This window comes from Emys orbicularis, chromosome 8 (assembly GCF_028017835.1).
Source record: "Emys orbicularis isolate rEmyOrb1 chromosome 8, rEmyOrb1.hap1, whole genome shotgun sequence".
NCBI classification, from domain to species: domain Eukaryota; kingdom Metazoa; phylum Chordata; order Testudines; family Emydidae; genus Emys; species Emys orbicularis.
Genome location: NC_088690.1, coordinates 98,630,518 through 98,654,005, shown reverse-complemented (window position 1 = coordinate 98,654,005; position 23,488 = coordinate 98,630,518). Strand labels below are relative to the sequence as shown.

At 40.7% G+C, this 23,488-nt stretch overlaps 1 protein-coding gene across 1 annotated transcript in view; it reads right to left on the bottom strand.

Moving 5' to 3' along the window:
* Nucleotides 1-5,654: 5,654 nt before the first annotated feature.
* Nucleotides 5,655-23,488, bottom strand: part of KIF3A (kinesin family member 3A) — a 28,885-nt gene continuing 11,051 nt past the window's right edge. The window contains 10 exon segments of the mRNA XM_065409091.1: nt 5,655-5,703; nt 7,047-7,171; nt 8,017-8,085; nt 9,423-9,476; nt 11,378-11,503; nt 12,663-12,773; nt 14,514-14,694; nt 15,698-15,854; nt 19,587-19,595; nt 21,535-21,606. Of these exon segments, the coding sequence (XP_065265163.1) occupies nt 5,655-5,703; nt 7,047-7,171; nt 8,017-8,085; nt 9,423-9,476; nt 11,378-11,503; nt 12,663-12,773; nt 14,514-14,694; nt 15,698-15,854; nt 19,587-19,595; nt 21,535-21,606 (953 nt within the window).

Below are 23,488 nucleotides of genomic sequence, written 5' to 3'. Positions count from 1 at the left end.
TAAATCAAGAAACGAATTCGCAGCCAATGCAGCTGACAGAGCAGAGGTAACGTGTGCCCAGCAAGAATCACCACTTAAAAAGGTGGGGGCAACTCGATTCTGCGTAAGCTAAAATCTCTAAATGGTCAAATTACTCTTTCTGCAGTCAACACAGGTGGAAGATTGCATCTGAAAACACTAGGTATTGCATTCATGGTATGATCAGATCTCAAAGCAAAGCAGCATGAAGCCAGCCTAGTGGTGGAATAGAAGCCTTCCCAAGAACACCAAGATGGTGCATGAAGTTGTGGCGGGAATTCAGTAGGTAGCACTTGGCTCTGAGTCACCCCAGGGTGTAAGTAGGGGCCCTACACTGCTGCAGGAGACATCTTTTGGGCTAAAGCCTAGATAGTCTGACCACATGTTATTAAAGATTCCATGACACTTTCGCTAAAAGTAGAGGTGTTAAATGTTAGTTTCTGGACTAATTCTAGGGCAGGTAATTCTATTCTTCCTAGTTAAAAGTCCCCTGGAATTTGAATTGGACACAATCTTCACTTCTGCTCCTCAACTGCATACATTACACAATTTAAGAGTATCTAGGTTCCTCTCGAGAGCATGCCACATTTCAGTAGTGGGTGAGATGTCTTTAAAACTCCTGCTTTTTTTTTTTTTTTTTTTTTTTAGGCTTGAAGCAAGAATCACTGGGTGAAATTTTATGTTGATCAGACCAGTGCTCATGATGATCCCTTCTGACCTTAAAAACCTATGATCCTTATTGCTCACTTCCCTCACAGGGTGACTGATTTAGTTAACACTGGGTAAAACATTTGAGATCCTTGGATGAAAGATGCTCCAGAAGTGCGATTAAATGCTATCATATTTCAAAGCTCTATTGGTGACCTTAGCTACTATCCTTCAAATGACCATTGGGAGGATCAGTCAACGCAGAAGTTGTGTACACAGCAGAACAGCCATACCGAGTCAGACTAATGGTCCATCTAGCTCAGCATTTTGTCTTCTGACAGTGGCCAGCGTCAGATGCTTTAGAGCAGGGGTAGTCAATTATTTTTTGTCAAGGTCCAAATTTCTTCATCAAGGTATAGTCAAGGTCCACATTCCTGAGACCATTTAAAAAACCCCAGCAATAATGATGATAAATAAAAAGATTTCAGGGTCCATTCAAAAGCATCTGGCGGTCAGGATTTGGCCGGCGGTCAGGATTTGGCCTGCGGTCCACCTATTGACTACCCCTGCTTTAGAGGAAATGAACGGAACAGGGCAATTTCCAGAGATCCACCCCATCGCCCAGTTCCAGCCAGGGCTGGCTCCAGGCACCAGCACAGGAAGCAGGTGCTTGGGGTGGCCAATACAAAGGGGCAGCACTCCGTCCGGTATCAGGGTGGCACATCCGGGTCTTCGGCGGCAGGTCCCTCATTTCCTCTCTTCCGCAGAAGAGGAAGAGAGGGAGTGAAGGACCTGCTGCCGAATTGCCACCAAAGAAGTGGCACGATTGAGCTGCTGCCAAAGTGCTGCCGCTCGTCTTTTTTTTTTTTTTACACCACTTGGGGCGGCAGAAAAGCTGGAGCCGGCCCTGGTTCCAGGGTCTACCAATTGGAGGTTTAGGGACACCTGGTGCATGGGGTTGCACCTCTGAACATCTTGACTAATAGCCATTGTTGGGCCTATCCTGCATGACCTTATCTAAATTATTTTTTGAACCCAGTTATACTTTTGGCCTTCACAACATTCCATGGCAACAATTTTTACAGGCTGACTGTGTGTTGTGTGAAGTAGTACTTCCTTATGTTTGTTTTAAACCTGATGCCTACTAATTTAATCAGGTGACTCCTGGTTCTTGTGTTATGTGAAAAAAGCCACACTGTGATAAAGAGATGAAACATTAGGCGTTCAAATTTTTATTCCTTGGCAAGAACATGCACCATGTAGACACAATACTGGTATGTACAATGTAACAAATAAAATTTACACATAAAATACAATGAATAATCAGAAACAACACTTCCAACAAAGTTAGCAAAACAATAAATAGGGAGTAATTGTACAACTAGAATTTCTTGCCTATATACAAATGGGTCAAACAGAACTAAAGAGAAATAGCTATAATTTAAAGTGTGCAGACTACAGTATAAGTTAGTGAAAGGCACTACAGAAGATTCCCCCCCCCCCTTCTAGCAATCCCAGGACCAGGAAAAAATTAAATGCAAAATATGCTCTATTAAAAGCAGTGTTAAGAATGTAACAAACTGACAAAAGACCCAGGAAATGTCCGTGTTAAGGCCAACACTCCTGAACAGAGGAAATTGGGAGGAAGACAGACAGACACACCCCCACAAAAGAGCATGAGTTAAGGAAAGACTGAACTGAGACCAGAATAGCTGTATTGGCTAAAGCATAAATTTAAAAAAAGATTTTAAAATGAGTTATGGACAGAATAAGCCTGAAGATAATCCAAGAGCTGCAGGGTAAATCTGTAGTCCAGATGCATATTTAGTAACTTTAAAAATAATGCCCATACTCAGACAAACATTCAAACCTCTCAAAGATCAGTCAAGCTTGATAAATATAAACTGAACCTACTTAAAAGTATTTCATTTCAAAGTTTGTCCTTTTTAATAGCAAGGGATTTTGTTCTCCAAAGCCAAAGCTGTGACAGCAAATCACAGCCAGCAAGTCTATCATGGAGCATGCTGGTTTTATGTGCAAATTGGTAAAAAAGATAGAAATGACACAAGAAGCTTCCTTTTTTAAAAACAAACAGACAGAAAAGCTGTACAACAGTAGTTAAGAGGACAAGTAACATTTGTTTACCAGGGACTTGTCTTTTACAGATCTGTTCCACTACAGCAAATCCACTTTTAGCGTTAATCATTACATGTTTTGGTATGGGTAAAATGGCTCACAATGGCACCTTCAAGGTGCCATAAATGGTGTGTCAGACAGACAATTTGGTAACATCATTTTTTAAAAGCACTGATTAAGGAGGAATTGTTTATTCGCCTAGTTGCTGGATCCTACTGCAGCAAGGTCATAATGGTATTAACTTTTACCATCAAAACCGAGGAACCCCAGATCTTGTATTACTGACATTGGCCCCAGTTCTACACTGAGCACATGGCTCCAGAAGCCCACATGAAGCTTGGGCTTCCTGTGGCTGCAGAGGTTCTCTTGCACGGCCCCTGGAGCAGGCCTGGGTCCATAGCAATGACTTCTGAGCCATTATGGTCTCTCGTCAGTCTTTTTAGCATGTATGACAGCATACAAGTAAAATAGGATGTTTAATCAAGTTTACTGCACATTCACAGTAAGATACATTTATGTACCAATACTTTAATTTTTCTTCAAGATGAGACACAAATACACCTCATTTTGGGGAAGAGCTTTCTGCTAGAAGTTTTACTTAAATCTTGTATAAACTTAAAAACGATAGTTCCAATTGTTTTTTTTAAAAAAAACCACGCAGCACAGTAAGTTTTGCTCCTGGGTGAAGACATTGAGTATGCCTACCCTGCAATTAAACACCCACAGCTAGCCCAGGTCAGCTGACTTGGTCGCACAGGGTTTGGGCTGCAGTGCTGTCAAACTGTGGAGCAGATTTTCAGGCTAGGGCTGGAGCATTCCCCCTCGCAGGGTCCCAGAGCCTGGATTCCAACCCAAGCCCAAACATCTACACTGCAATTTTACAGTCCCCGAGCCAGAGTTAGCTGACACGGGCCAACCACGTGTGTTTAATCACAGTGTAGACATTTGGGCAGATTGAAAGAAATGGATTTTTAAAAAAGAAAGGACAACAGAGCTTAGCCAGAATGCTACTGAAATTCTCAGAGTTAAATATGTCCTCGTGAGACCAAATTTTAACTGCCAAACTGTGCATCTTACACTTGCATATAGATCCACAAGACACAGCTATTGGTCACAGTGCTAAGAAGGGGACATGAACACATGGTATTTTGATGCATTTTTAAATATTTTGCACACTACAGAAAGAATATTTCAACTAACTGTAAGTCTTGTTACCAGAACGAATGCATTACACCTGCAGTGGAACAGTGCTATGCTTTTGTTTAGGGATTCCATCTTTTCACATCTACAGTCACAGCTTTTTACACTCCATGCAACATTGTAAGGTTATACTGAAGTTATAGACATTAATAATCAACGGGTTTATGAAGATTTATGACACCTGTAACTGATGTGTTCCAGCACTAGTTACATAATATGCACAAGACAAAGGAATAATAATTTCTCCTGTATCACAAAAGCAATATATTAAAATGTTAAATGTTTAGTAGCAGCAGAGTTTTCAGGGGGATCAACTGAACTAGTCAATCAGCAGCCACTCAATGCAAAAGATAATGAATGATTTTAGAAGAAATTAAGCTACTGTCTCTAAGTGTAATGGAAAACAAAAGACTACTTGGGTGTAGACAGGACCGACTTTTGTGCAGATGTTACTATTACCTGGGGATGGGAAGTAAAGGAAGCACCTCTCTATTTTAAAATATAAAGGGTCCAAATCCATCACTAGTCAATAGAGCATTGCCCCCAAAATATTGGGGCCAAGGGTGAGAAAGCTAGCCACAAGCTCTGAAAACACCTAGCCTGAGCTATATTATGGGTTTGTGACACTCTCTTTAACATAGTAGGATTTTATCTTCTCCATCCATATTGAGAGTAGAGCAATTCATACAAAAAATGAAAGGCTCAGTTACAATCAGAGAGATCAGTTACACATCCTCCACTCAGTGCGAGCGCAGTGAAGGCAACTGTGCAAAGCAGCCTTTAAAAAAGTAAAATATATTCTCTTGCATTTTCTTCAGCGATGGCCACCCTCAAAAAAGTAGTCAAAGAGTTGTTGCCTAGAGACTGTGTGCATTTAAACAGTAAATAAAAGGACAACAGCACTTCAAATAAAATGAAACTAAACAGTTTTGTTTTCATTTGCACTGAAACTAAACAAAACATTGTCCCTTGCCCAGTGTTCTTGAATTTGTACAGTTTAGGTTTTCAAAACAGTCACTCTTTATGCAACAATATATAGTAAGTCTACATAGGTCAGTTACTAAAGGAACAGAAAGACAATTAGTCATTTAATGTATGAAATTCAAACAACAGCTACAATTAGGGAGTATTTAAATAGCCAAGGAAGGGGGCTCAGTATTCAGATTGAGTTATATCATGGATTTATACCCACCACATGAAAACATATAACAGTGCAACACAGGACAACAGTGTAAGCTGCTACTTTATGTACAAAGCAGGACATAAAACAGAGTTATCAGGATTTAAAGTTCAGGGTCTATCTACCACACTGGGCTAATATTTTTAAAATTTAAACACATCTAAAGTTCTTGCTTTCTATACATTTCATTTCGACAAAGGTTACTGCCAATGGTTTCCCTGCACAACACAAAGAGTGGTGTAATACATTGACAATTTCGCAACACATATATTGGTTTAACATATGTTAATATAACATACAGTATAAGGGTAATTAGAGAAACAAGTTCATTTTTGTTTACTGATGAGGCATTGTTTTGTAGCCCCTTCTGGTCAAATTGTGCCAGTTCCTCAATATTTTCTAATGAACTATGAATTTTAGCAAAGCATTACAACACACATTAATCTTTACTCTGACGCTGAATGCATAACACCTACTGAAGCAGAGAGTCAATTACAGCTCCTGGCTTTGCTGAACGTTTTCTGTTTGGAGAGGAGGGGTGGAAAAAAAGACAAAAACACATTAGTAGTCTACCAAAGAAAAGGAAGGGGTGACATTTTCCAAATCTAAAGAATATACTATTAACACTTATACAAGTTTGGTTTCTAGCCTCTAAAAATAATATGCTAAAATCTCAACAACAGCATATTTAATATTTTAGAAGGATAACTCAAAATACAATCTATCTAGGTTTATATTTGGTCATCCATCAGCACCACCCTCATTTGGACAGGTAACTTATGTGTATTCTCGCATGTCACTTGTGAATTTGGCCCTCAAAGTGTATGCTAGAATAAAACACATCAAGTAGCCAGAGGAGAGGAATGTAGCAAGAACAACACACACACGTTTAAGAAGGCGTTAAAGTAGGCCATTTCCTAAGTCACTTAGGCTTGATTATGTGTCATTAAGAGTCAAATTTACACCGGTTTATGCCTCTTAACTTGGCCCCAAAAGTTAATGTTTCTTGCCAAAGCCAACTCTCCCATGATAAAACACTACATAGTGTGTGCAGTATGTTTTCTCTGTTGACTATAAATCTTCATGTAGTACAGTCAGTTAAAAAGTATACCTTAAAATCTGCAGTATGTGTAACTTGACTGAGTAACCATAATGTATTACATTTGCTGACGTGGTGTTACTTTCCCAATCTTAATGTTGGTGGGCTTTTTGTACAATTAACCCAAACTGGAACCAGAATTAAACTTAGCAACTCCCAAACCTTGACCCAAACTGAGTCTCTACCTCATATCACCTAAGGAATGTTGTATTCCTCTGTGTAGGCTTCAGTGATTTTAGCATTGTTGAGGCATGTATTGATGTGTGTCTTCCATTTAATTCCATTCTCCATTTTATTTAAATACCACCTCAGTACCCCCACTATTTATACTATGACAAATCTTATACCCCTTTTTATAGCTCTCTGAAGATAGAAGACTATTTAGTTTGAAAAGTTAGTTTTTTAAATTTCAAAATTATTTTAAAAAGGGGGGGGAAAAGAAACTGTCAATTTTTGAAAAAATCACAACCAGCTCTAATAATTTGATATCTTGGCAACAGAAAATTGTCCTTAAATCAATAGAGCATGCTTTCCAAGTATTATGGATTTTGATCAGCATTCACTATAGTTCAATTACTTTCTATGTGGAATGCATTACAGCACTGCTGAAAGGGCCTGGGGTCCTGCTGTAATGCATTCAAATTAAAGGGATGCCCAAATGCAGCCTACAGGACCGATCCCCAAAATAAACCTTTAGTTAGGACTTAAAACACTTCACATGGAAGTTCCCAATCACATACAAAACCATTTCACAAGAACTCTCACCTTCTACTAGTTTTAGGCCTTGATCTTCCTTTTGAAGTCCTCGGCCTCTCTAATTTCATCAAAGACTGCCTCAGGCTTTCTTCTGTGTAAGCTAGATAAACATGGGAAAGGTCCACCTCGAAGGGCTAGGGAAAGAATACACAGAATCCATTTTACAACTGTGAGTATATGTTCTTCTATAACACTTATCAAGAAGTGTGCTTCATCAAAACACCAAAGACTATAAAAATCAGAATTTGAAAGTTTTACAGCAGGAGATGCAGCACATATGGGTAGGGCCCTACCAAATTCATGGTCCATTTTGGTCAATTTCATGGTCAGAGGATTTTAAAAATTGTAAATTTCATGATTTCAGCTATTTACATCTGAAATTTCACAGTAATTGTAGGGGTTCTGACTGAAAAAAAGAGTTGTGGGGTGGTCGCAAGGTTATTGGCGGGGGGTGGGGTTGCGATACTGCTACCCTTATTTCTGCACTGTTGCTGGCAGTGGCACGGTCTTCAGAGCTGGGCAGCTGGAGAGCGGTGGCTGCTGGCAGGGAGCCCAGTTCTGAAGGCAGAGCCGCTGCCAGCAGCAGCACAGAAGTAAGGATGGCATGGTATGGTATTGCCACCCTTACTTCTGCGCTGCTGCTGGCAGGGTGCTGCCTTCAGAGCTGGGAGCCTCACCTCCTTGGCCGCCCAGCTCTGAAGGCAGCACAGAAATAAGGGTGGCAATACCACGAGCCCCTTGCAACTCCCTTTCAAGTCAGGAACCCCAATTTGGGCAACGCTAGTCACCTCCGTGAAATCTGTATGGTAGAGGGTAAAAGCACACAAAAGACCAGATTTCATGGGGGGAGACTATATTTCATTGTCCTTGACGCATTTTTCATGGCCGTGAATTTGGTAAGGCCCCACATATGGGTATTCATTGGCTTGTACACTATAGATCTATACAGTTTGATCCATATTTAAGAAGAGACACTTACATCTTTTTCCTTTTTATCTGGTACTGGGGTCTGTTTTCTCATGTTGTTCCCTGTATATGCAACACATTTCTTAAAGAAAGAGAAAGATCTGTTAGCAAAGTCAACTATATTATAAGACTGATTTCACAATTGGGTAGGTTTATATTTGCTTCCAGCCTCAATTCAATTAATCTGGGAGTTTGTGAGATGAAAGACCCACTTCGCACCTTTTACCCATCATGACAGTTAAGATTATCTTGGATTAGAGCTGAGTGAAGAATTTTTAAAAAATCCATTCATTTCAAACCAATTTTTCCTTTCTTTTTCTCACCAAAACAAAAAAAAATTATTCAAAATTTTTTAATTTGGGTCAAATCAAAACATTTGACATTTTTTGTCTTGAAATGTGGATTCAAAACATTGTCAAAAAACACTTCATTTTGACATTTCCAACATTTTTGTTGTCCAGTTTTTTTGTCAAATTCAATCCCAAATTCACGAATAATCTTAGTACCCTGAAAAATGTATTTTTCTATCTTTACTTTTTTTTTTCTGCTCAACTGCAGCTGGGATGTTCTTTATAGAAGTGCCTGAAGCAGAACTTCCTAGGACTAGTGGCTAAATTGAGCATTTACAGCTCTAGAACTTTTACTCTAGAGCAAAAGTTTGCCAGTCTAATGGACTGGGGGCATGATGCAAGATAAATATATATATATATACACAAATATATATTTCGATAAGCTTTCAGATGATCCTTTCTGTTCCAACATGGCTGGTAATATTGTTGGTGACAGCTGCAATAGCTTTGATTAGCTCATGTCAATGAAGCTCAAAAAAAAAAAAAAAAAAAAAAAAAAAATAAACCTGCCATAACATCTGGAATAAGTAACAAACCCATCACAGAGATCTTGCAGTCGTAGTCTTATTACAATTCCCGCAAGTCCTAAATTTCCCTTGTTTAAAAGACCCTCTATTGTGATGATACAGTATGTTAACTGAAGTACCTCTGCCCTGTTAGAACAGGTTTCAAGCAGTCTGCAGCCAAACAATAGTTGCCACAAAGGGGACAGCTCATCCCCTCACCTACTCCATTTATTCTGACAAGGGGTGAACTTCAAATTGGAATTTGCAATTTAATAGTATTAAGCAGAAAAAGGGTTGCATCCTGGTTTGCTTTAGGAAAGCCAGAGAATTAACTGCAAGAGACATGAATGCTACATGTTTTAAAGTGCAAAAGTCAGGAAGTGAAGACATGAAGGTTATCAGAGTGACGCTGTCTCTCCGTTATGGCACAATCTAACTAGCCAATGAAAACTGTATAGCTAAGGTTGGCGAGTTAGCATGAGAACCCTCACTTTCATTTAATACCCCTTGAGAACCTTTGCATTGCACTAATGAAGCTACCTGCATCTATCAACTAAGCTTACCAACTGCCATTCTCCAATGTCTTCATTCCAGTGAACATAGTTTTCAATCATTTCCTTAGAAGAAATAAGAAAAATAATTGTTTTAACTCTTCATACACTCTAAATACATCTTCCATAAGGCACACCCAAGAGATCCTGGGCAAAGTGAATTTAACAACAGCATTAAAGCCCTGTTAGACATGGCTCCTCCTCAAGTCAATTTAATCAAGGCTAGTTCACTGATGTGGATGACCATACCATGTTAAAAAACCACACACACACACTGAAGGCCATGGCCTATGAGGATAGGTCTACATTGCCATAAAAAAAAAAAAAAAATCGCTCTGGTAGCAAGTCTCAGAGCCTAGGTCAATTGACTGGGGCTATGGGGCTAAAAATTGCTGCGTAGATGTTTGGGTTCAGGCTGGAGCCCAGGCTCCGAGACCCACCCTGCTTGTAGGGTTTCAGAGCCTGGGCTCCAGTTGAAGCCTGAACATCTACACTGCAATTTTTAGTCCCACAGCCCAAGCCTGAGTTAGCTGAACTGGGCCAGCCATGGCCATGCCGTGGATCTTTTATTGCAGTGTAGACATACCCTTACCCTGAATCACCTGTTCCAGTGCATGTAGGAATATTCTGCACATGTACAGGTCTCCAGTTATGGTGATATCATTAAGATAGTTGTCCAGGTGTGATATTCATAAAACCAAAGGAAAAATGCTGTGTGTGTTTTGTACTGGGTGATGTGAGGTATTTAAAATGTCAGATACAATGAATCTCAGGGATATCATATACTGGGGAGCCAAGAGAGCACTACAAAGAAAGTGAAAGATGAAAGGTCTAGGTACGGTCAAGCTGTGTGGCTTTTCACATCAAATACTGCTGCTAACCGCATCTTCATCCAACTGACCCTAGACCAAAACGGGTCCTGAAACATTCCATGAGCCATTCTGGCAAATGGATCAATTTTCATTAATATTCTTGTGGTGAACTGATAGCCCTGTTTTGGGGAATCTACACCAGTTTTAACACTTTGCCTTTGGGTAGGCTACATAATCTGGCTTTGTGCCATGTAACTCCTACTCCCTTTTGATGGGAACTGTTCATCCTGAATCAATAATGCTCTTTATAGGAGGAGGTCCAACAGGAGATCTTCATTTCTGTGAAGAGCAGAGTGAAAGATGAATATTTAGGGGATGCGTTGGCAGAGTTTGGGCCTGTAATTCCCTGTTGGTGCAGTCCATCAGCTATTTGTAACCACTGTTGTCCAAAATCTGCTTAGTCCCAGGGTGAAGCTGCCACAGTGGACAATTACAGGTATATATTTTCCTATTGTAGAGATGGCCTTCAATTTTAGAAAACACTTCAGATCTTTTAGACAGAGGGTGAGGAGGAAGTGGATCCTCCTCCGATAATCAAATAACTGCTTCACTTTATCAATATACTCAACCAGGCTTTTCAAAGCATTACATAAAGACTACAGGGAGAAAGGTGATTGGTGAAGCCATTCTGCTTAGTGAACAATTGTAATGCTCACCAGAAACCTCCCTCTTGGTATTTTCAAAAGATTGATTCAGTCACATCTGGGGTCTCTGATTCTCATGGTTTTTGACAGTGATCTAAAACTAATATGGAAATGTGACAGAGCTGCACCTGGTAGCATATTCATATAACTGCGTTGGTCTGAAACAAACCTAAACCTTGATTTTACTTCTAATTACATTTTATTAGAGGTTTTCAGTCTTTTATAAATACTCCTTTACAAATATATACGTAAGTTAGAATCTTATGTGGCTCATTATTTTTTTGTGCGATGCTATTCAACACCTACTAGCTCTAACAAACTGGATACAGAGAGGAGGTGTGCTGAGCCACTCCCACTACTGATGGGGACAGAAGGAATGCTGGAGGAATCAATGTGTGTCTCTAACATTACTAAAAACCCCAAATCCAAGACTAGGCTTCCTTTCCTTTACCTGGTAGTCCTGAGGAATGAAGTTATCTATGATGAGCATTTGAAGACGAAGCTCCCTGCTGAGCTGCCGAATATTCTCCAGCAATCCTTCAATCTCTCTCTGATGTTCCTGTTGCAGATCTGCCATCTACGGACAATAAAGCAAACCATCAGGAAGCTAGAAGTAGTTCAAACATGAAAGCCTTTTAAAAAGTTGTTGCTCTTCATGGAATGATAAAAGGCCATCTCCATTTAAATTCATAGGCAAAATGAATTATTTTATTCTAAACTATCCCCAAGAATTGATAAATTAAACATACCAGCTCAGACTGGCACTTTTTGGCTACAAGACTTCTGCAAATCCCCGCTCTGCACTTGTTGGAAGGAACCAGGAGCAGAGCAGTCTAGGTACATCCTGCTCAAGGAAGGGGGCCTGCACACCCTAAAGAAAATCCCATTATCCAACATACTACTATGCACCACAGGCAGCTGTAGGAAGCAGCTCTCGGCCTGAAGACCTCCTGCAGCATGGGCTACAGGCACCAGCCAATAGACATTCTGAGTTCCCACAGTTGGCAGGAGAGGGAAAGAATGTGGTAGCCAGGTGGCACATGATTAGGGGATCCTGGCCAGAGGGATAGGATAGGGTAAAAAAAACTACAGAAAGGAGAAAAGTATTCTATGGAGATGAAAGGTCACAGGAGAGAAAGAGGAAAACAAACAAGAGTGACATTTCAAGGAGCTACAATGAAGATAAATTATTAATCCCGTATTCTGTCAAGTTATTACATTACTCTGACAGAAAACAAAGACTATTCAAGTCGAGCAGGAGCAGGGGATTGTGCAGAGTGTGTTGGAAACTGATGATTTTATAACGTTTAGCGATAACTGGTTATTTTATTAAAGCTCCAGCTCCCAGAGTCATATGAATGAGATCCTCCGCTTTCATTTCAAAGAAAAAAAATTCTCACCCTCATTAGGGTGACCAGGTGTCCTGATTTCATAGGGACAGTCCTGATATTTGGGGCTGTGTCTTATATAGGCGTTTATTACCCCCTGCCCTGATTTTTCACACTTGCTGTCTGGTCACCATAGCCCTCATCGATTCAGAGAAAAGCTTGAAGATGTAACCCCCAGAGGCTCAAATTACCAGTGTTCAGTTAGTTCTCTGAAAACATACCAACCAAGAGGTGCTTTATAAAAGACACTGGCAAAGCACTTTTCCAAGGTTACACAATGTAGGCCACAGTATTTCCAAAACAGACTTGTTTAGTTATATTTATAAACTAACTCTTTTGGACACGGACCTCTGATTTTGCAGCCATTAGCATTGTCCAGACTTTCTTCAGCTTCTTGGTCTTGCCCTGTGCCTCCTCCTGCAGGCTGGTGTACTTCTCCTCAATGTCCAGGCGCTCTTGCTGTTTGCAACATTTAAAAACAAAAGACAACACACAATTTACTATTGTCAGAGAAGCATTTGGCTGTGGTATAACCAGAGGAGAAACTACTTGGAGTAAGTGAAGTGCCGGCTCTGCCTACACCGATCTGTCTCACACACACCCTACTTTTACTCGCTGCTATAAAGCTAGTCCTTGCACAGACTTCCATACCAGAGCACTGCCTACCCATTTCAGGTGTCAGTCTCTAGGAATGTTGGCACCAGCTCCTGCCATAGCTTCCATATCAAGTGGGCGCACAAGGCTGAGAGAGGCAGGGCCGGCTCTAGGCACCAGCACTCCAAGCATGTGCTTGGGGCGGCACTTTCCAAGGGGCGGCATTCTGGACCTTTTTTTTTTTTTTTTTTTTTTTGCTTGGGGTGGCAAAAAGCCGGGAGCCGGCCCTGGCCATAGCCCTGCCGCTGGAGAGCCAGAGCATCTTCCCCTGGAGCCGAGCCCGGGCTGCGGCGGCAAGAGGGGCTCCCGGAGTGTGTGAGGAGCCGGGGCCCGGGATGTGAGGAGGGGTCCTGCTGCCGCCACCGCTGCTGCTCTGAGTCTCTCCAGGGCGGCGCGGCGTTTTCCCGCCCGAGTGGGCTGTGCAGGATGCCACCAGGCTGGGCAGGGGGCGCGGATCCCGGCTCACGCGCTGATAGGGCGAGTGGCTGCCCCCTCCTGCCCCCGGACCCAGCCCGCCGCGCACCTCCCCCGCCTCAGCCCCGCGCTGCTTGCCCCGGGCCCCCACAGCGCCAGGGGCGGGGAGAGGCAGAGCCTGGCTCTGAGCGGGGCATACTGCCCCGCCGGGGGAACCCTGCGGCTTGGGCACCTGGGGGTCAGTGTCCGTCCTCTCAGCTCTGCCTGCACGGGGCTGGGGAAGCAGCTGTCAGCGCCTGCCGCTCTCAGCCCTTGCACTCCCCATCCCGCTCGCAGCCTCTTCACTTGTACCTCCCCACATTGCTCCTTCGCTGAACCCCTTCCCCTTGTACTCTCCCTTCACCCGCATCTCTCCCCTTGTACCCTCCCGCAGCCCTCTCCTCCCACACCTCTCCCTTCCCCTGCACCTCTTCTCCCGCAACCCTCCTGATAACCCTCAAACCTTGTACCCGGAAAGGGATGGGGATCTAGTAAAGAGGGGTCAGGCAGAGGAGCGGGTGTGGGGGTGCTTGGGGGCTCTACACTGGCAGAGAAGCGGGGTGTGATGTACTCATGGAGGAGGGTGGAGGAGGAGAGGGGGTAAGTCCCTATGCCTTCCATGTGCATTTGGAGCACTAAAGATGATGTTGCGGGGGGACGGGTGGGGGCGAGATTTATACTAAAGTGAAATAAAAATAGGAGAAACGGTTTGATCCCCACTGCAAGTGTAAACGGGGATTGCTGTGGTGAACGAGGAGGTCACGTTTGGGGGGGAGCCCAGGGCTGGGGCGGCAGGGGGTGTGGGTGGGGGGGGGAGGGGGAAGAGGGAGCCCAGGGCTGGGGCGGCAGGGGGGGTGCGGGTGGGGGAGAGAGCCCAGGGCTGGGGCGGCAGGGGGTGCAGGTGGGGAGGGCACTGGGGGGGGGGGGAAGAGGGGGGAGAGCCCAGGGCTGGAGTGGGGAGCAGCCAAAAAATTTTTTGCTTGGGGAGGCAAAAAACCCTAGAGCCGGCCCCGGAGAGAGGCAAGGGAAGGTGAGCACAATCAGTCCTGTCTGTTAAAATCATCAGCACTACAACAAGAAAGCGGATCAAACCTCTTTTTCCTCAAGCTCTTTGCGAAGCTGCTCGGCTCTTTTCCTTCGCTCTTCAAGCTCCATGTTAGATTCCTCTAGAAGTTTCTCCTGCTCCTCAGCTTTTGCCAGCAAGTCCACACCTCCCACAATCACCTTCTTCTCCAGAGCGGATAACTTCTCCAGCAGCGACTGGTGTTCCTGTCTGATGAGAGAGAGAGACAGGGAGTGGAAGACCACGTATTCCAGGCTCTCTCTAGTGGTGGGGCCTGGCCTGTGGGCGGGAGGGGGCCTGAACACATCTTACTTTTGAGATTGTAAGAATAAGAAAATACAACTCACTGGAAAGAGTTGCAGCTAAAGTCAAACAGGGCAGCTGACACTGAACAGTCTCTCCTGCTGCAAATCCTCCCTTTCACTAGGGGCTGCTGGGGCACCAAGATCAGGGAGACTGTCTCCTCCTCTACTTTCAGTGCTCCCTCTGCTGGGGCCCAGGCAGTATGGAGAGCCAGGAGGAGAGAGAATAAGAGGTGGCAGCAGCAGCTGATTACCTCAGGGCCTTGGTGGCAGGGAGAGGAGAAAATAAGCACAAATGGAGGCCAAGGGAAGACAAGCGGGGGATCATGGAGGCTTAACACGCAAGTCCATTACCTCTCCAGCCCTTGTCCCACCAGCCATGTGCCTCATCCACCTGCTTGCCTTATGCTCTGCCCTGAGGCCCTGTGAGAACTCGCAGGTCACTTTCCAGCTCCAGCCTGGATCAATCTTTCCACATCAAGGTAAGTTCTGTGCCCAGATTCAAGCCCTTCCATCTCATTAAACTGTATGGCAGTAAAGGCTGTTATGATGGTTCTTAGTATTTGACTACTTCACTAGCAGTCAATATATACAGGAGCTTGTCCAGCTTTTTCAAATTTGGATGCTTTTTTTTTTTTAAGCTCTCTCTATGGCTGGCTGAAATTTTGAAAAACAATTTTAAAAAATGCAGGTTTTTTTTTTTAATTGGATTTTCTGACCAGCTCTAATCTACACAGGAAACTCATTTGCTTTAATGGCAGGACATGAGAGCATTCATTTTGTGCATCACTGATTTAATCAACCAATTCATTTTAATTTCCACCAGTCACACATCCCCAATTAGATCCGATTACTGAATTGTAAAAAAAAAAAAAAAAAAAAAAAAAATGTTCTTATGAATCAATACTAACTGGGCTTTGAGCAGATCTTTCTCTCTCTTCTCCAGTTCAGCCCTGGCTTTGTTTCTCTCTTCCTCTTCCATGTCAAGCTTGGTTTCAAGTGCTTTTCTCTCTTCGTCAATCTTGGCTTGCATCTCTACCATTTTATCTGGGGAAACTTTCTTCTTGCCTTTGAAAAGATTCAGATTAAGTATGAATTATTTACTTATTATATTATTATTATTATGATGGCAAAAATAAAACACTGTCTTAATACAGTGAAGATTTCTATCTTGTCATCAGATTTCAAATTAACTGTGATTTTTGACAAAAGTTAAATAAAAAGATTTCAATGGCAATATATAGTTCTGCTGTATCTCTGCAGCTACTGGAGTTTATAATAGTACTATTCAGTACTAATGGATATTTAATAGATGCTGGTGATGCTTCCCAATTCTGTCAGGAAACCAGCTTGTATCACATCACTGTCCAACACAGGCAACTTTTATACCAAAGGTTTTAGTGTAGCTTTGTTATTAAGACCATGACTTCAACAAAGCCATGCAGTGGCACTTCGGAAATTGGGCAAGAAGAAAAATAGTAATTGACTTATATGAAGAGTTATGTGCACACTAGACTAGTTCCATCTTGGAGATATAGTGACATTTACAAGCCACTCAAGCTCTGCTTTTGCTAATTATTGCCGCTGGACACACAGAAATATTATGCTAATGTTAGTGTATTGTACTAAAATCAAATGTAAAAAAAGAATAAAACCCTTGTGAAAGACTGCCATCTTAAAAAGAGCCAGAAGTTTGAAACCTAAATTTCTTTAAAGGGATAATGAAAAGTTAGTCTGCACAGTTCAATCCAGAGTTTATTTTTTAAGCAAACTTTAGCATCTAATTATAAAGAGAAGTGATTACACTTTAATGTTTCTTTTTGCAGCCTGTTAGAAGAGTTGAGTTCTAAAGCTAAGTTCAAAATTCCCCTTTCCAAAAATTCACACGAAGAAATTTTCTCCAAGGTACCCTTCTGTATTGCATTCCCTATGGAGTGTCACTGCGAATGTTAGCAGTAAGATCTTATAAGACTGTATTGTCCACAATGAAGAACTACAATGTGCAGAGAAATGCAGAAGAGCCCTATTAGATAACAGTAGATAAGGGATGGACAACAGCTTATGGACTCAGATTGCCTTTGTAGCAGTGTCTATTCAGAGATTCTGGGGTGGTGGGATTTGTGATGGTCTATAAGGTAGTACTTTCAAGATTTGACCACTGGTAAAAAGTAAAAACCAAACCAATTTTTTACACCTACACCTCTGTGATTACAATGGAGGTAACTTGAGCAGCTAACTGGTATTCAGACTGAGTTCCGTAACCCTAAAAGGTCATCTGCAAATAATTCAGAATTCTAGAAGAAGGAGAATGGCTCCTATAAATCATCCTCCAAATCTCAGAAATCAACATTAGTTGAAAAATAACTTTGGATTGCGAAGATCTTAATTCCAATACTGCACAATATATCAATGCATGTGAACATGAACAGGTTTCAGATTAATTGCACAAGTGGTGGCAGAGAGGATAGCAAGATACCAAGCTAATTTAGATTTCTAGAACTTTTATTGTGTGGAAAATACAATTTACCCTGTTTTGATCTTTCCCAGCCACATTCTAACAAAATCTAGACAAAAAAACCCTAACTTAAAAGTATGAAAATCCAATAGCAACAATTTACCACCACTGCAGGGGGGAAAAAACCCCATAAAATACCCTGCCAAACATTATTGTTCAGTAAAAGGCTCTCCCCTGCGCGCGCACACACAACTTTTGTAAAGACACTGAAACATCACCTTATTTATTTTTAAATTAGGGCTTTCAAGCGATTAAAAAAATTAATCTTTTAAACAATAATAGAATACCATTTATTTAAATATTTTTGGATGTTTTCTACATTTTCAAATATACTGATTTCAATTACACAGAATAAAAAGTGTACAGTGCTCACTTTATATTTATTTTTGATTACAAGTATTTGCATCGTAAAAAACAAAATAAATAGTATTTTTCAATTCACCCAATACAAGTACTGTAGTGCAATCTCTATCATTAAAGTTGAAGTTACAAATGTAGAACTATGTACATAAAACTGCATTCAAAAATAAAACAATGTAAAATTTTAGACCTGCAAGTCCACTCAGTCCTACTTCTTATTTAGCCAATCGCTAAGACAAAGAAGTTTGTTTACATTTGCAGGAGATAATGCTGCCCGCTTCTTGTTTACAATATCACCTGAAAGTGAGAACAGACATTTGCATGGCACTGTTGTAGCTGGCGCCGCAAGGTAATTACGTGCTAGATACGCTAAAAATTCATATGTCCCTTCATGCTTCAATCACCATTCCACTGGACATACGTCCATGCTGAGGACAGGTTCTGCTCAATACCAATCCAAAGCAGTGCAGACCAATGCATGTTCATTTTCATCATCTGAGTGAGATCTCACCAGCAGAAGGTTGATTTTCTTTTTTGGTGGTTCGGGTTCTCTAGTTTCCGCATCGGAGTGTTGCTCTTTTAAGACTTCTGAAAGCATGCTCCAACCTCGTCCCTCTAAGATTTTGGAAAGCACTTCAGATTCTTAAACCTTGGGTCAGTTAGAAATCTCACATTGGTACCTTCTTTGCATTTTGTGAAATCTACAGTGAAAGTGTTCTTAAAATGAACATGTGCTTGGTCATCATCCGAGACGGCTATAACATGAAATATATGGCAGAATGCGGGTAAAACAGAGCAGGGGACATATAATTCTCCCCAAGGAGTTCAGTCACAAATTTAATTAATGCTTTTTTTTTTTTTTTTTTTTTAAACAAGCGTCATCAGCATGGAAGCATGTCCTCTGGAATGGTGGCCGAAGCATGAAGGGCCATACGATTGTTTAGCATATCTGGCACGTAAATACCTTGCAACGCCAGCTACAAAAGTGCCATGCAAATGCCTATTCTCACTTTCTGGTGAAGAAAGAAAGAAGAGGGAAGCATTATCGCTTGTAAATGTAAGCAAACTTGTTTGTCTTAGCGATTGGCTGAACAAGTAGGACTGAGAGGACTTGTAGGCTCTGAAGTTTTACACTGTTTTGTTTTTGAGTGCAGTTATGTAACAAACAAACAAAAATCTACATTTGTAAGTTGCACTTTCACAACAAAGATTGCATTACAGTATTTGTATGAGGTGAATTGAAAAATACTATTTCTTTTATCATTTTTACAGTGCAAATATTTGTAATCCAAAAATAATATACACTTTGATTTCAATTACAACAAGAATACAATGTATTTGAAAATGTAGAAAAACATCCAAAATATTTAATAAATTTCAATTGGTATTCTATTGTTTAACAGTGCAATTAAAACTGCGATTAATCGCGATTAATTTTTTTAATCATGATTAATTTTTTTGAGTTAATCGCGTGAGTTAACTGCAATTAATCGACAGCCCTATTTTAAATATACACACACACCAGAAATGGGGGGGAAATTATGTAGGTATCTGGGTGTAGTATATAATTTCGTGGCAGGATATGTGACAGTAATTCAGGAATACGACAATTAAAATAATTTGGTTTAGATTCCATTTGCTTCTCCTGTTGGCCAGATGGTAAGAAGCAGTAACATGTAGGTTCACAGCCCCAGTATTTTGGTTGACCAAGCTTTGGGCAATATGCTTTAGAAGTTTGAGCTTTCTGTGAAATTCTATGTAGAGAAATCTTTAAGCAAAAAGGTCAGGGACAGGTGAATGAAGGATCCTTACCTGTCAAAACACATTCTTAGGTCTTCTCAATTTTAAAGAGTGAAAGTTAGATGGAGCAGCAAGACCCTTTACAAGTATCTGTACTATATCAATCACAAATCAATCACACCAACCTGCTTGATCTTGCATTAAGAGGAAGTAGTAAGCAAATCGCAGATAGGCAGCATATGCATAAAAAAGGGAGGAAAAAGAAAAACATTACTGCTTGATTGTTTTGTGATAAAGATCATCAGTATCAGTAAAAGGATTAATGTAAATCTGCATCTACAGACAGAAAAAAATCAGCAGAATAATCATTGAGAAATAAGAAGTCATTAAAGCAAATATTTGCGTTATGATTTTATGGTTGGCCAGAGTACATTTTCTGAACCAAAGGATTTTTTTTTTTTTTTGAGTATTCAGATTAATCTTCAACCCATTCTTGCATTCTCCTATTCAGTTCAATATAATTCAGATTCTATATATGACATTACGAGCCTGCCGCAAAGATCATGCCCTAAGAAACATCCAAGAGGGCATCTACCACCCTAAAGTAAGACAGAGTTATGTTTTCAAGGTAGCCAATTTTTTTTACATTACCTGTAAAACCTTAGCACACAGAAAGAAAGCTTGCTTTGCATTTTAGTGAGATTTCCAAGTCAATTATTTGTTTTATATGACCAACTGCACATACGGGATTTCAACACAAGATTTCCATGTTCAATTAAACAGTATATTAGTAGGTTAATTTGCAGTAACTGATGCTTCCATGGAGGTATATGGCCAATTTTGGTTATTCAAGCAGGTGTGATGAGAATGAAACAGGAAAAATAAATAAATAAATAAATAAAATAAATAAGGATAATGCAGAAGGAAGACAACATGCAAAAGATCGACAACATATGAGGACAACTACTATTTTGACTGTAGAACAAGTAGTGTTCATTCTACCACTGATGGCCTGAGCCAACTTCCACCATAGTAAATCGGAGTCTCTTCACCTACTGATAGGAGGTGGAGTGGTCCACAAGTAAGTATTTCAGTGGACAACTTGCCATTAAGTGAATTGCCCACATCCAAATATTCTGGTTAAAAGCAAGTTTGGAAAAGCAAATGCACTTCAATGCCTCCAATAATGTAAACCACTAGAGGGTTTGTACATTTCAAGCCTTCTTGACTGTGACAAGTAAATGGGATTTTGTATTTTACTATTGGTGGAAAAATGTTAATATCACCAATAAATGAACAGTTTAGAAACTAAGGAGCTCTCCCTTTTAGATTTAACTAGATATCAACACCTTGAACTATCAGCCTCTCTCTGCCTAAGAAAGGGGAAAAGTGTGACTCAGGCTTGCAGAAGTAAGCTACAAACTAGTATTAGAAAGTTCCACCAACCTGGAATTAGGGCTTTTAAAGAGTATTTTGAGTAAAACAGCCATCACTAATTAATTAATTCTAGTGTTTATAAGGGGACCAAAAGCCCTGCCTAGAGCCAGGGGCAACTAAGCTAACAGTTTCTTCATCCAGACCATTGGCCCCTTCTCTGAACAAAGAATGACAATGATGCCCAAGCAAATGATGATTTATAGAGACATGGATATCTTTCCACAATAGACAAGTCACTTTTACTTGCCACCCTTAAAGATCTGAATCCAGATCTCTTCAGATCAAAGGACTGTGAATTAATCAAATACTATCTAGCCCCCTTTCCAGATTATAAATCTAAAGTAGGATTTTGATTGTTCCACTGATTTGTTCTCTGTCAATGTCTTAATAGAGAAGGAAGCCAATGAAACAAAAACTGGAATTGGATTTTCCATCCTATTTCCCCCTCTTTACAGTTAGCTCGAACAAAGCACTAACTTGCCTTACATCGTCTCAAACATTAAGCTAAGTTGCACGTTGAACAATTGTTTAAAGCTTGGAAGCAGCAAAAGAATAGCATGCTTTAGCCAATTTATAAATCCACATTTTTCTCTTAAATAAAAAAGTGGCAGGGAGCAGTGTGGCATTTACAAAATGGAGTGCACAGGTTATGGAAAGGCCAAAGCTTTGTTAAATGACTTAAGAGCTCCCACTCACTAGTGAAGGACTTATCCAGAGGTTTCTCTATGACAGAGCATGTGGAGTCTGAACTACTGCTGCTGCTACTGCCTGGAAAACAAAGAAGTAAGACCCACGGAAAACCCAGGAAAGAAGAAACAAGAACATGAAGAAACACGCAGCTAAAAATTAGTTCCAAAGGAAAGAAATCCAAAGAAACCCAGAAGAACCAGCAAATTGGTTTGAAAAGGCAAAGTAATACTTATGTTTGGAAGCATTTGCTTGGATCCCTCTTAGATTCAGTCCTGTAGAGCCACCATTTCATACTCTAAAATGTATGCTACAGAACAACCATATTTCAGCAAAAATCCATCCTGACCATGTCTAGTATGAAACCCAATATGCCTAGTTATTTTATTTGTTGTAATTGCTCAAAATGGAAAGTGACCCACATGCCTATTTTCACTTTAATTCTACAGACTATGAAAATTATGCACCATTCATTATGTTATCAGATACGTGAATCCAAACAGGATTTGTCCTATAAAGGGTCATAATACCTGCCTGCAAAGGGGCAGTTACTAAAAAGAAGCCTGTTGCTCAGTTCACTAAGGTAACCAAATCACAAGAGAACACTTGAATCTACTAGTTTAAAGCACCAACATAAGTAGTGGTGGTCAGCTTTTTTGCCACAAGAAATGACCCTAGCACAAGAGAAAAGTGCTAGGCTATAGACCTATTAAACAATGCTATATGCAATGAATTTCTAGAATCAATTAATCTTAATTGACAGGAGATTCTCAGCACCATACAATCCTCTGAACTGGCATATGCTGAAGATTTATAATGCTTAGCAATGAAGGGCATATTACTTCACTTTGAGCTAAATTCTGAACTCAGATAACCTTCTGGATTTGCACCAGTTAACTTGAGAGCAGAACTTCAGTACAATTACAGAAATATATCTGGGGGTGAAGACCAATTATAACAATTCTACTTTTTGCCCTTGTGGGCTAACAATCCACTATGAACATCAAGTAGAGTACATGTAAATATAATATCATCCAACCAATTGAAAACATGTGAACAAAACAGAAAGGCAATTTGTGGATTTTTAAAAACACACCAGGTAACCATGCTCACAGCACTAGCAGCAATTTGATTGAACACGACGAACAGCTATAACATGAACATTACCCATCAAAAACAATCCCACATAAGCTTGAAAGGACTTGTTTAAACCAGACATCATATTGTAGATTTAATATAATTATGTTGCAATACTGATAATCAATAATGTGACCGAGGCCTCATTAAACATCAACAATGAAACAGATTGTAGAGAAAGCTGCAGAATTTAGGCTCTGGACAGAGTTCTGGGAGTTCACTGTGGCAAGATGCACTTTTTACATCTGTGTAAACCTTTAACATAAAAAGGTTAGTTAAAACTGGCATTTGAGCTTGGGGCCCCTCTGAAGAAAACAGACAATTTGTGACACCAATGAGAGTGAAGTTAAATGTAACAGATTCCTTCCAGCGTTAAGTCTGGAATTCTGTTTAAACGCATTCTACTCTTCGGACAGGAAAGAAGTCTGAGCACTAAAATAGTTTAACAAACAGGATGAATTTAGCTTGTAATATTAGAGCCCAGGCCTACAGTCTCTTCTCCCAGCAAAGAGAAGTCAATGGAAGTTCCTTCATCTCTTCCAAATACACAGCAGGCTTTTATTAGACAAGGCCACTAAGTTTCCTGGGTTTTTTTTAGAAACTGATCTGTCTCCCTGCGGCAGATTGTTGGACTCTCCCTCCTAGGATTGCCAACCCTCCAGGATTGTCCTGGAGTCTCCAGGATTCAAAGATTAATCTTTAATTAAAGATTATGTCACGCGATGAAACCTTCAGGATACGTCCAAGCAAAATTGGCAACCCTACTCCCTCCCCACAACTCCATATCCCAGAGGCAGTTCTGTTGTGTGTGTTTGCTATCAATCTC